A 12,151-nucleotide genomic window follows, 5' to 3' on the forward strand; every position below is an offset into this window, starting at 1 on the left:
ATGCCCTGTTTCTATGGAGACATCTGTGATGCCACCACTGTATCACGTGGGACTTGGAGCCCTGGAGCCAGCAGGCCCACTTTTGAGGCTGGCCTCCCCTCCATGCCCCAGCCAAGCTCAAGAGAGGTTCTCAGGGGCAGCCGGGACTGTCCTCCGGTAGCAAGCCTTGGTCCTGTGACCCCCTCCTGATGCAGCCGCAGGAAGCCGGCTTGTCCCGGCAGCACAGTTCCATGTCCGGCTCCATGGCCAGGGGCCTGGTGCTTCTCCACAGCGTGGCCAGCCGGGACACCCAGCTCCCAGCGTTGAAACTGCCCCAGAAGCCGAGCATGCTCAGCAGGTCGGCTCAGGCCATCAGCCACTACCACAGGAAGATGGTACGGCGGGGGGCAAGCTGGGAGTGCCCACCTCTTCCACTCCCAGAGGCCTCATGTCAGCCCAGAATGCCTTCCACGGACATCTGGTGATGGGGTAGACTCCAGGCAGGCCGAGGACTGAGCGCTGTGGGAGGGTAGAACCCTGTGGCCCTTGTCCCTCTCCAAAGGGCTGCGGTCCTCAAGCCCCATGCTCTGCGGGCTTTGGGGGGCTGGCTGCTTGGGCCGGCGCCCCCTGCAGACTTGACTCCCCTGTCTCTCCAGCCCAGAGGGAGACGCACAGTTTGCCCTAAGACTTTCTTGGGAGAGTGAAGGGGAGGCAAGAAAGTCCCCAGGGAAAGTGGAGCTTGTGGGGCTAGCCATGTTCAGCACATGCTGGGGCCTGAGACGGCCACCCTGGCTCGGCGGCTCTCCAGCGGACACGTTGCCTGATTAGGGACCATGGTTCTCAAGCGGGTCTATGTGCCTCTTGCTGCGTGACAGAGGGGACAGGCCGCTGCAGTGGCCCCCACACAGTGTCCTTTCAGTCCTCAATGGAGGCGGCTTCCCTGCTCTTGCTTCTGGTGACTGTCTTTTTTTCGGCTCGTCCAGAGTGAACTCAAGGACATCAACAGCCTCTCCAGCTTCGTGCCCGAAATGGAGGAACTTCGGAAATTGTTCCTCATGCGTCCCAACTGCCCCCAGTTCATCACCAGGGCCACGTCCATGTCCCATTGTGGTAAGTGACCCCAGGAGGGTTGCCTGTGGTCCACCTGCCTCCCTGCCAGAGTTGGGGGAGGGAGGGCTTCAGCTGCGAGCAGCAGCCGGAGCCAGCATGGACAGTGGCCACGGCCCCTGTTCTTGAAGTTCACCGTGTGCCAGGAGCCCAGGTCGGAGGCAGCAGCAAGGCCGAGGGGATGGCCAGCAGGATGCCTTCTCCCTGTTGCTGTTGTCGTTATTATTATCTGTCTTCCAGCCTTTTTCTCTTTATTAAAATTTTATCTTAGATCCTGGAGCCACACATGCAGGTCTATTACCTGGGTACATTGTGTGATGCTGAGGTCTGGGCTTTTGCAGAGCCCGTCACTCAGATAGTGAACATGGTACCCTACAGATTGTTTTCAAGCCTTGTCCCCTCTTAGGAGTTCCCAGCATCTGTCATTCTCACCTTTATGTCCGTGTGTACCGGTGTTTAGCGCACACTTACAGGTGAGAACATGCGGTGTTTGGTTTCCTGTTTCTGCGTTAATTTGCCTAGGAAAATGGCCTCCAGCTGCATCCACATTGCTGCAAAGGACATGATTTTGTTGGTTTTTTTTAATTTAAAAAAATTTATTTTGAGTTGGAGTCTCACTGTTTGTCTCTCAGGCTGGAGTGCAGTGGTACACTCATGGCCACCGCAGCCTCGACCTACTGGGCTCAGGCGATCCTTCCACCTCAGCCTTCCAAGTAGCTGGAACTACAGATGCATGCCACCACACCTGGCTAGTTTTTTGTGATTTATTGTAGAGATGAGGTCTTACCAAGTTGCCCAGGCTGGTCTCCCACCCCCAGGCTCAGGCAATCCTCTTGCTTTGGTCTCCCAAAGGGCTGGGATTACAGGCAGAGCCACCACACCCGGCCTTAAAAAATTTCTTTCTGTAGAGACGGGGTCAGGCTCAGGCTGGTCTCGAACTCCTGGGCTCACGTGATCCTCCTGCCTCAGCCTCCCAAAGCACTGGGATTACAGGGCGAGCCCCTGCACCGGCCTTGTTCTTTTTCATGGCTGCAACCTTCTTGCTTTTCTGTTGTCTCATCCGCTAAAGATTCAGTGGGATGGAGGAGCAGGGGAGAGGACGTGGTTGAAGATTCTGGAAGCTTCGGGGAAGAGGCCCAGAGGCCAAAGACAGCTCACTAGGAACACAGACACCAATAGGAGCCTCAGCAGTCATTTGGTCTAACCCCTGCAGGGCTCAGAGCAAGTGGCTCAGGCTCAAGGTCACCCAGGGGACACTGGCCAGGGCCAGGACTTCGCCCCAACCTCCAGCTCCTGACCGAGCTCGTTCCATGCCCCCACACAAGACACCCCCTAGGGCTGGCAAGCTCGAGGCTTCGTGCCTGTGACAGCAATGGGAGACTCCATCCGTGGGCCTCAGTTGGCAGTTGGGCAGAGGTGGGGCCCCACCTATCTGGACTTCAAGCTCCCCTTTCTCATTGAGAGGGTCTCAGTGCGTGATTAGCACTCCGGAACCATGAGCTGGTGGGCAGGTCTCCGGGGAGCGCCAAGGGGCCATGTGACATCCTGGGTGTGGGGCCTGTGCCCACGTACTGCTCACAGGACATTGCGACAATTCATGATAGTTGAGGGGGAAAGGGGTTGACTCTTGAGTGGGCTGGTCTAGAGGCGGGGGCTTCTGCAAGGCTTTCAGGAGGCACTTTTTTACAGAAGGAAAGTGGGGTCTGCCCTTCTGCAAGGAGGAGGCATCAGCTGCAGACCCCACTGCGTCGGGTCTGCTGAAGCCGACACACTGGGGGGGGCAGAGGGATGGAGCCCACACTTTGACCCAATCCCACAGATCCATCAAGATCCATCTTATTCTGTCACCCAGGCTGGAGTGCAGGGGCGTGAGCACAGCTCTCTGAAACCTCCAACTCTTGGGCTCAAGCAATCCTCCTATCTCAGCCTCCCGAGTTGCTGGGGCTGAAGGTCCATGCCACCATGCCCAACTCATTTTTCTATTTTTTGGTAGAGATAGAGTTTTGCTTTGTTACCCAGGCTGGTCTCAAACTCCTGGCCTCAGGCAATCCTCCCACTGCGGCCTCCCAGACGTGGGTTTACAGACGTAAGCCACCATGTCCAGCTCGAAAAGTCACCTTCACCCCCCCGATTCTTAAACGGAGAAGTCTCTTTCCTGAAGACCAGGGGAGCAGAGACATCGGCAGTCGCCAGTCGGCATCTTTAACACCCTGCAGGCCCAGCCAGCATGGCCGAGGTGCCCCGGGAGGTGTGCAACATGGTGGAGACCTGGAGGGGCAGCCAGGAACCAGTCTTGGGCAGAAGGGGCTCAGACACGAACGTGGACGGTGAGGGGGCCCCGGGCACAAGATCTGCTCCCCTGGGCAGCCACCCACTCCCATGGAACCCCTTCCCAGGCCTGCCTGCCTCTGGAGACTCGGAGGACAGTCCCCCACCCCCAATGTAGAACTGGCAATCCCCCAGGACCGTGATTCCTTGTCTTGGCAAGACTGTATTGGGAGGTTCTGTCCCCCACCCGACCTCACACAGAGGCTCATGGGAGACGTCCTTCCTTCCCGAAGGAGAGACCCATCAACACGGCTCCTACAAACAGACTTGTTTTCATAGATGTCTCCTTCTCCACCTTAATTTGAGGAAACCTAGAGCCTATGGTGTCCAGCTTTCCTCGGGCTCAGGAAGGAGGGGATTCTCCCCGCTCAGTTTAAAGATGGGGAAACTGAGGCCCAAGGAAGGGACAGGCTATTGGGTGCACAGGGGCAGCACCAGGATGATCCCTCACCAGGCCCTGTGCCTCCCTCTGGGCATCTTGGACAGCTCAACACGCTGCACTGGGTGTGGACATGCAGGCGTGTTCATGGCAGTGCTTCACCATATCCTTGAACTATGGCAGAAGAATTAGGAGACAGAGTCTACCTGGGCAGACAGGGGTCACTGAGCGAAGTCTCGAAAGGGTGGACGCTGTCATCCAAGACGCCAGAGCAGCCTGGCAAGGACAAGTCTAATTTCTCGCCTGGTCTCTGCTTCCTCCCAGGGCGCTTCCTTCTGTTTAGCAAGAGTGTCTCTGAGTTCAATTACGTGCAGAAGAGGAGTGAATCCCAGACTTTGAAACCAGTCACCAGCAGCTCTGTCGCACCCCAGAGCTACCTGAGAAAGAGGATACCCTGGTACCTCTCAGTCATCCATGAGAAGGTACTGGCCTAGGAGTCTGAGTCCCAGCCCTGCTCCCTGGTTCTGTGTCCCATCAGAGGGGCTGGCCCTGCCCACCCCACGAGGGGCTCTTATTCCAGTATCTCGTTAGCTGTATCAAACAGACCCCCAAATATGACCTAAAGTGACCTGCAGACCCCCTGCTTGACAAACGTACCGGGCCCGGTCCATCGTTTTCCTGGTGGGTGGCAGTCACACCAGCATGGAACTCTCTGACATACCAGCACATGTTTTCTTTTTTTTTTTTCGAGTTGGAGTCTCACTCTGTCGCCCAGACTGGAGCGCAGTGGCCGCTCCCGGTCACTGCAGCCTCGACCTGCTGGGCTCCGGTGATTCTTCCACCTCAGCCTTCCAAGTAGCCAGAATTATAGGCGCGTGCTACCCCATGCGCTACCATGCCCGGCTGATTTTTTGATTTATCGTAGAGATGAAGTCTCGCTGCCCAGGCGGGTCTCGAACCCGTGGGCTCAGGCAATCCACTCACCTCAGCCTCCCAAAGGTGTGGGATTACAGGCTGAGCCACCGAGCCCGGCTATGTTTTCTAAAGAATAACAATAACCTGCTTGATATGCAAAGGTTTGCATACCAGTCAATTTATTGCAGGGTTATTTTTTAAATCTATGATTATAAAAGGGACTGATCTATAATTTACCAGTCTTGTAATTCTCTGGTCAAATTTTGGTGTCATAGTTATTCTGGCCTCATTTCTTTTTAAAGATTGGCAAGCATTTCCTTTATTCTTTCTTATTCTCTGGAAGAGTGTGCATAAGACTGGTGTTATTCCTGCCTTAGAGTCTGGAGAATTCACCATTGAAAGCATCTTTGCCTAGAGATTTCTTACAGGGGCACTTTTTAGAAAATCATGAATTTGAGCTGGGCACGGTGTGGCTCATCCCTGTAATCCCACTTTGGGAGGTGGAGGCGAGAGGATTGCCTGAACCCAGGGGTTCAAGACCAGCCTGGGCAACATGGCAAGACCTCCTCTCTACAAGAAATCAAAAAATTACCCAGGGGTGGTGGCACACGCCTGTGATTTCAGCTACCTGGAAGGCTGAGGCGGAAGGACCACCAGAGCCCAGCAGGTTGAGGCTGTGGTGGCCGTGAATATGTCACTGCACTCCAGCAAGGGCAATATAGTGAGACCCAGACTCAAAAAAAAAAAAAAATTATGAATTCAATTCCCTCAAAGAATATTCCGATCTCCATTTTCCTCTCGCTTCAGTGTTAGTATGCTGTTTTTTTGTTTTGGGGTGGGGTTTGAGTTTGAGTCTCACTCTGTCACCCAAACTGGAGTGCAGAGGTATGCTCCTGGCCACTGCAGTCTTGACCTGCGGGGCTCGGGCGATCCTTCCGCCTCAGCCTTCCAAGTAGCTAGAACCACAGGTGCATGCTACCACGCCCGGCTAATTTTTTTTTTTTTAATTGTAGAGACAAGGTCTCACCAGGTTGCCTGGGTGGGTCTCGAACCCGCGGACTCAGGCAATCCACTCGCCTCAGCCCCCCAGAGTGCTGGGATTATAGGCTAAGCCACTGAGCCTGGCCAGTATGCTGTGTTTTTCTAGGAATGCATCTATTTATTGTGTCAGTACTGATTAGCCTAACACTGTGCATAATGCAAGGACAGTCACCAACCTTCCTGTGGTCACGGCCTATGCAGGGGCCGCCTCTTTCTCTCCTGGTGTGGGCAGCTCTGGGGGTTCTTCTTCTCCCTCTGTCAGTCTTGCTGGGGGTTTGTGAATTTCAACTACCTTCTCTTAGAGTCAGCCATAGCTTGTGTCGATTTTCTCTAGTCTGTGTTTATTTTCTGTCTTTTTCATCCTTTTCCTTACGCTGATAATGAAAATTATGGACCTGTAAACTGGGTTCGGTGGCTCAGCCTGTAATCCCACGCTTTTGGAGGCCAAGGTGATTGGATTGTCTGAGCCTGCGGGTTCAAGACCCGCCTGGGCAACTGGGCGAGAACTCATCTCTACAATAAATCAAAAAATTATCCGGGCGTGGTAGCACACGCCTGTAGTTCCAGCTACTCGGAAGGCTGAGGCGGAAGGATCCCAGGGCCCAGCAGGTTGAGGCTGTGGTGGCCGGGAGCGGCCACTGCACTCTGGTCTGGGTGACAAAGTGAGACTACAACTCAAAAAAAAAAAAAATTATGGACATGTAACAAAATGTTGGAGAGCTGGTGGGGGGCAGGGCAGGACAGAGATCGGGTGGAAGCACAATGGGGCTTGTGAGTCCGAGGCAGTGTGGACCCTCAATATTCATTGTTTGTTACTCCTGAAACTCTCTCTGCCTATCATCAGAGATGAAAAGGTGTTCCTAGCTGGGTGTGGTGGTGCCCATCCACAGTCCTGGCTACTCTGGAGGCCGAGGAGGGAAGATCACTTGAGTCCAAGAGGTTGGGGCTGTAGCGAGCCCCATTGCATCACTGTACTCCAGTCTGGGCAACAGAGTGACAAAAAAAACAATGTTTCTACCCTTTGATCAAGCAATTTCATTTCCGAGAAACAGCCTGAGGATACACGTGGCTAGAATGACACAATAATAGGTAAAAGGATGTTCCCTATACACTGTTCTTAATCCAAATGGGAGAGTAGGGATTTACCAGATCATGTCTGTGAACCGTGGTAGGAAAGGGCTGCTGGTGTGGCTTCCTCCAGGAGCTGCAGTGGTGTCCCCAAGGTGCTCTTCATCTCATGTCTGCCTTCATCCAAGCTGCCATAAGCTCTTCTCCTTTGGCAGCGAGGGACTCACATGCAGCAACACGTTTATATCATGTAAACTCAGCAGCCCCAACAGCAGTCACTGGGCTATTTCCAGACACGCGCAAGTATCTCAAGCGACCATGGCCAGGGTGATGAAACGCGGTTTCTGCGTTATTGTTTTTCCCTTTAACTTTGTGTTTCAGACATAAAGAACAGTCATAAGAACCCACAGTGCAATTTCCCACATATCTAAAGATCCCCCAGATGCTAAGTGTTGCCATGTTTACTGGGGTCTTCTCTCTCCCCCTCCCCCTCTCTCTCCCTCCCTCTTTATATCATTAATTTTTGCACCTACTTTGTTTCCTTCTATTCTCTTTAGGTCTAAGTTTCAGTTCTTTCCCTGAATTCTTTTTTTTTTTGAGTTGGGGTCTCACTCTGTCACCCAGACTGGAGAGTAGTGGCCGCTCCCAGTCACTGCAGCCTCGACCTGCTGGGCTCCAGCGATCTTTCCGCCTCACCCTTCCAAGTAGCTGGAACTACAGGCGCGCGCTACCACGCCCGGCTAATTTTTTCTTTGATTTGTTGTAGAGATGAGGTCTCGCCAAGTTGCCCAAGCGGGTCTCAAACCCGAGGACTCAGGCAATCCACTCACCTCAGCCTCCATGAGGTGCGGGATTACAGGCTGAGCCCCCGAGCCCGGCTTGAATTCTTGAGATGGATACTTAGAACGTTGATGTTCCATGTCTCCCCAATACATGCGTTTTTGTTTTGTTTTGTTTTGTTTGTTTTTTGTTTTGAGTCAGAGTCTCACTCTGCTGCCCAGTCTGGAGGGCAGTGGCACGTTCATCGCCACTGCAGCCTCAAACTGCTGGGCTCAGGCAATCCTTCCAGCTGAGCCTTCCAAGTAGCTGGAACTACAGGCATGCCCCACCACACCTGGCTAGTTTTTTGATTTATCGTAGAGATGAGGTCTTGCCAAGTTGCCCAGACAGGTCTCAAACCCATGGACTAAGGCAATCCTCTCTCCTCGGCCAATACATGCATTATTTTTTCTTTTAGAATTGCAGTCTCACTCCTTCACCCAGGCTAGAGTGCGGTGGCACACATGCTCATGGCCACCCCAGCGTCAACCTACTGGGCTCCGGCAATCCTTCCACCTCAGCCTTCCGAGTGCCAGAACTACAGACGCGTGCTACCACGCCCAGCTATTTTTTATTTTATTGTAGAGACGAGGTCTCGCCAAGCAGCCCGGGCTGGTCTCAAACCCGTGGTCTCAGGCAATCCACTCGCCTTGGCCTCCCAAAGTGCTGGGATTACAGACTGAGCCACTGAGCCCAGCCTCATTATTTTTTTTAAAAGCAGGATTCATTGAGAGGATAGAAAAGCTCCCAGAGCAGGAGGGGACCTGAGGAGGTTGCCCAATACATGCATTTTAAGGCTATTAGTTTGCCTTTAATCACAACTTTAGCTGCATCCCACAAGTTTCCAAGTGCCCAAATGTTTGTTATCGTGGAGTTCAAAATGTTTCCTTTTTTTTTTTTTTTTTGAGTCGGAGTCTCACTCTCGACCGGCTGGGCTCAAACAATCCTTCCACTTCAGCCTTCCAAGTAGCTGGAACTACAGGTGCGCGCTACCATGCCCGGCTAATTTTTTGATTTATTGTAGAGATGAGGTCTCGCCAAGTTGCCCAGGTGGGGCTCGTAGCCGTGGGCTCAGGCAATCCACTCACCTCAGCCTTCCAAAGTGCAGGATTACAGGCTGAGCCACCGAGCCTGGCCCAAAATGTTTTCTAACTTCCTTTGTGACTTCTTTTTTGACCCCTGGGCTATATAGAAGAAGCCTATCATTTAATTTCCAAACATTTGGGAGACTTTCTAGATATTTTTCCTTCCAGAATATTCTGTGGGATCATTTTCCTTCTGCCTGCAGAATTCCCTTGAGTATTTCTCTAAGTTCACATCAGCTGGCGACAAATTCTTCTAGGTTCTGTTTCCCTGAAACAACTTTATTTTTGTCTTTAATTTTGAAGAATTGAGGGAGTTTGAAGAGTGAAAGGTTGAGAGGTCCCTGACAAGCCCCTGGGGTGGCTCTTAGGAGTCACTGGCTAAGTGTGGAGGTCACATAGAAGACTGGCGTCCTGCATTAAGGTGGGGGATGGGGACTGGCCATGGGCCAGGCCTGAAAGGGAAGCTTCCCAACTCTCCCTGGACAAGGACCGAGGACCTGCTCTCAGGACAGCTACAAAGGCATTGACACACAGGCGTGGCTGCAGGAGCTGGAAGTACACATCTTGGTCCTGGGGTTCCAGGGCTCCAGGACCGTGGATCTGCTCCTCCCAGGCTGGGAATCCATGTTCTGTGGCCTGGAGGCAAGGAGGAGGGAAGAGGCTGCATGGCCCATAAGGCTGCCCGGATTTCCTGTGCAGGATCACCGCCTATTGCTGCTGGGAAAGGAAGTGCAGCGCCTCTCCAACCTGGAGACAGAGGTTCAGAAGAAGGATCAGGAGATCCTGGTGCTCCGAGAGGAGAGGGAGTCCCTGAAGAAGCAGCTGAAAGGCCTCCTCAAAGGCAAAGTCCGACATGCATCCATGTCCCTGGGCATGAGGGTGAGCTGGCTCTCGGGGCAGTGTGGGGCTCCAAGACCTTCCATTCCCAAGGCGTCCAAGCCTGTGGGTGACCACAGGCCTCTAGCACATCTCCAGGCCCCCTGGAGGGCTCCCAGATACTCCCTGGGGTGCAGGCTGGGTCTCAGGGTCCGAGACGGGCCAGAATGCAGGGGAGAGGCCAACAGAGAGAGAAATGGACAGCGAGAGCCGGACATCTAGCCACCCACGCTGTGCTTCTGACTTTTCCACCCGGGCGAGTTTTCTACCCGGGTGAGTCATGGTACTTTCGAGACTCAGTTTCCCTCCCTCTCAGTGAGGGCTGAGCACCCCTCTGAAATCCCGGGGCATGGAAGGCCACCCTGCAGGGGAACTCCCTCGGCCTTGCCATGAGTGCATGGGCAGCAGGAGCGTGGACGAGCGTGGTCTGGCCATGAACCTCTTCTCTCCACTTGCCAGCTGTGAGGTCGCCATGGGGAAGGGACTGGGTGATGTTGGTGCCCCTCCTCAGGGTCTGGGTGTAGGACTGGACAGGGCAGGTCACCTCACCTCACCTTCCTAGGACCTGACTTCTTTCATACCCGAGGACACAGCCCAAGTTTACGCCAGGGCAGATATGATGTGGGGGCCTGTTGGCCATGCTGAACACTGTGGACGCCCCCAGAAAAAGACACAGATAGTGGGGGAAGCAGCAGGCAGAGTTTCCATTCCCCATCCTCCCAAGGCCGTTGTGTGGGTGTCAGTGGATAAGGCACCAGGGCAGTGACCTGCAAAGTGGGCATGTCTGTGGCCCCTCTACTTTCCAAATAAGTGAACTCGTGACCGCAAGGCCACTTGCTGGGAACTCCTCTGGGAGTGCCCAATATCCTACAGTCCCCCAGGGCTGCCCATCTGCAGGTCACTGCATCCCTTGGCTGACATGGCCCTCACCTTGGCAGAAGGATGCGGGTTCCCCCACCCAGACATGAGAGGCAGCTGCCGCTGTCCAGGCCAGGCAGCAGGGGCGCGTCCTGTGGGGGCGCCTGGGAGGCCTGCGGCTCACCCAGGCGTCTTGCAGGAGCGGCCCTCGGAAGCCTCGCTGAAGCTGGGCGGGCTGAGCATCCCCAAGGCCTCCAGAGAGGAGGAGGAGCTGCAGCACTGGAGACAGGTGCGGGAGACAGGTGCGCGGCGGGGCCCAGGAGCCACCAGGCTGCTCAGGAAGCACAGGCCCTGGCTGTCCCCGCCCGCAGCCCTGCCTGGGTGGCCCTCCTAGGTGCAGATGCCCAGCCACCCTCTGGGGAGCAGAGAAGGTGACGGTCAGGTGCAGCCTCCTGATGGTGGGAGGCCTCAGTGCCCAGGTGCTGCTGGTGGCCCTGCCCAGGGGCGTTCCCTCTCTCCCTGGACTTCATGGCAGCTCGGAAGGAGGCACCCTCCCAAGGACCCGGTGTCCCGGGGTGCCCAGCAGCCCTGCCCAGTCCAGCCCCTCCCATGCCCTCTTCCAGATGCAGGAAGAGTCTGCCACGGTCAAGAGAGCCAAGGAGCCAGAACCGGGCGGCGAGGAGGAGGAGGGCCTGACCAGGGAGCCCGAGGGGGTGGAGGACGCAGGGGCCAGGGGCCAGATGGGCGCTGTGCATGAGGAGGGAATTAAGGAGGAGGAGATAGGGGATGAGAAGGAAGAGGAGGACTGGGAGCTGCTGGAGGAAGATGAGAGCCTGTGGAGAAGGGCCTACGTGACACAAGGCGAGTCCTTCGAGGAGGAGCTGCTGGCTCAGCTGGAAGAGTTTGAGCGCGCGATCCTGGAGTTCCAGAGCGCGCTGGAGACCACCAGGACCAGATACTCCCTGGCCATAGGTAGGGCTGGGGCTGGAGGGCGTGGGAGGCAGCGGGGGGTGCAGGGCCCTCTCTCCCGTCCCTCACGGCCTCTTCCTGTCCCTGCCATCCTCTCTGTGCACACTCAGCCACCATCACGTCCTTGCAACGACAAGTGCAATTCCAAGAGTCCCAGCTGCGGCGGGTGGACACGGAGAACGAGGTGCTGCAGCAGGAGCTCCGGGAACGGATGCAGCAACTGCAGGCCATGAGCGACAAGGTGGCCGCCCCCTCAGGGACCCGTGGCCTGCTCTCTCCGCTGCCCGGGCAGGAACCGCCCGACCATCTCCCAGTGGAGACTGAGCTCAGGGCTCTGCCATCTGACAGCGGCCAAGCCCAGAGGCCCCCAGGGCTGTGGGAAGCCAGAACCCATGTGTCTAGCCACTAGCCATCTCCTGAGCTCCAGTGCTCTGGGCCACTTCTCAAGCATCTCCCCCAAGGCCCGGGGGCGAGAGCATCCCGTGCCTGGAGATGTCCTGCTCTGCTGGGCCCACTCTTGTTTTCATTAAGCATTTTCGGCTTTTATTTTGATCCGTGTTATCCGTGCACATCGCTTAAAGAATTCAATCGCAGCCAGGCTCGGTGGCTCAGCCTGTAATCCCGCGCCTTTGGTGAGGCTGAGGTGAGTGGATTGCCTGAGCCCACGGGTTCGAGACCCGCCTGGACAGGCGAGACCTCATCTCTACAATAAATCAAAAAATCAGCC

At 55.3% G+C, this 12,151-nt stretch overlaps 1 protein-coding gene across 1 annotated transcript in view; it reads left to right on the forward strand.

Moving 5' to 3' along the window:
• CCDC27 (coiled-coil domain containing 27) overlaps window positions 1-12,151 on the forward strand; it is a 21,999-nt gene continuing 9,848 nt past the window's right edge. The window contains 9 exon segments of the mRNA XM_008068740.1: window positions 1-109; window positions 112-374; window positions 963-1,089; window positions 3,303-3,413; window positions 4,118-4,275; window positions 9,421-9,600; window positions 10,655-10,744; window positions 11,079-11,427; window positions 11,535-11,665. Coding sequence (XP_008066931.1) covers window positions 1-109; window positions 112-374; window positions 963-1,089; window positions 3,303-3,413; window positions 4,118-4,275; window positions 9,421-9,600; window positions 10,655-10,744; window positions 11,079-11,427; window positions 11,535-11,665 — 1,518 coding nt within the window.

Source organism: Carlito syrichta, unplaced genomic scaffold, assembly GCF_000164805.1.
Source record: "Carlito syrichta isolate Samal-C Ts95f unplaced genomic scaffold, Tarsius_syrichta-2.0.1 Scaffold311497, whole genome shotgun sequence".
Lineage (NCBI taxonomy): Eukaryota > Metazoa > Chordata > Mammalia > Primates > Tarsiidae > Carlito > Carlito syrichta.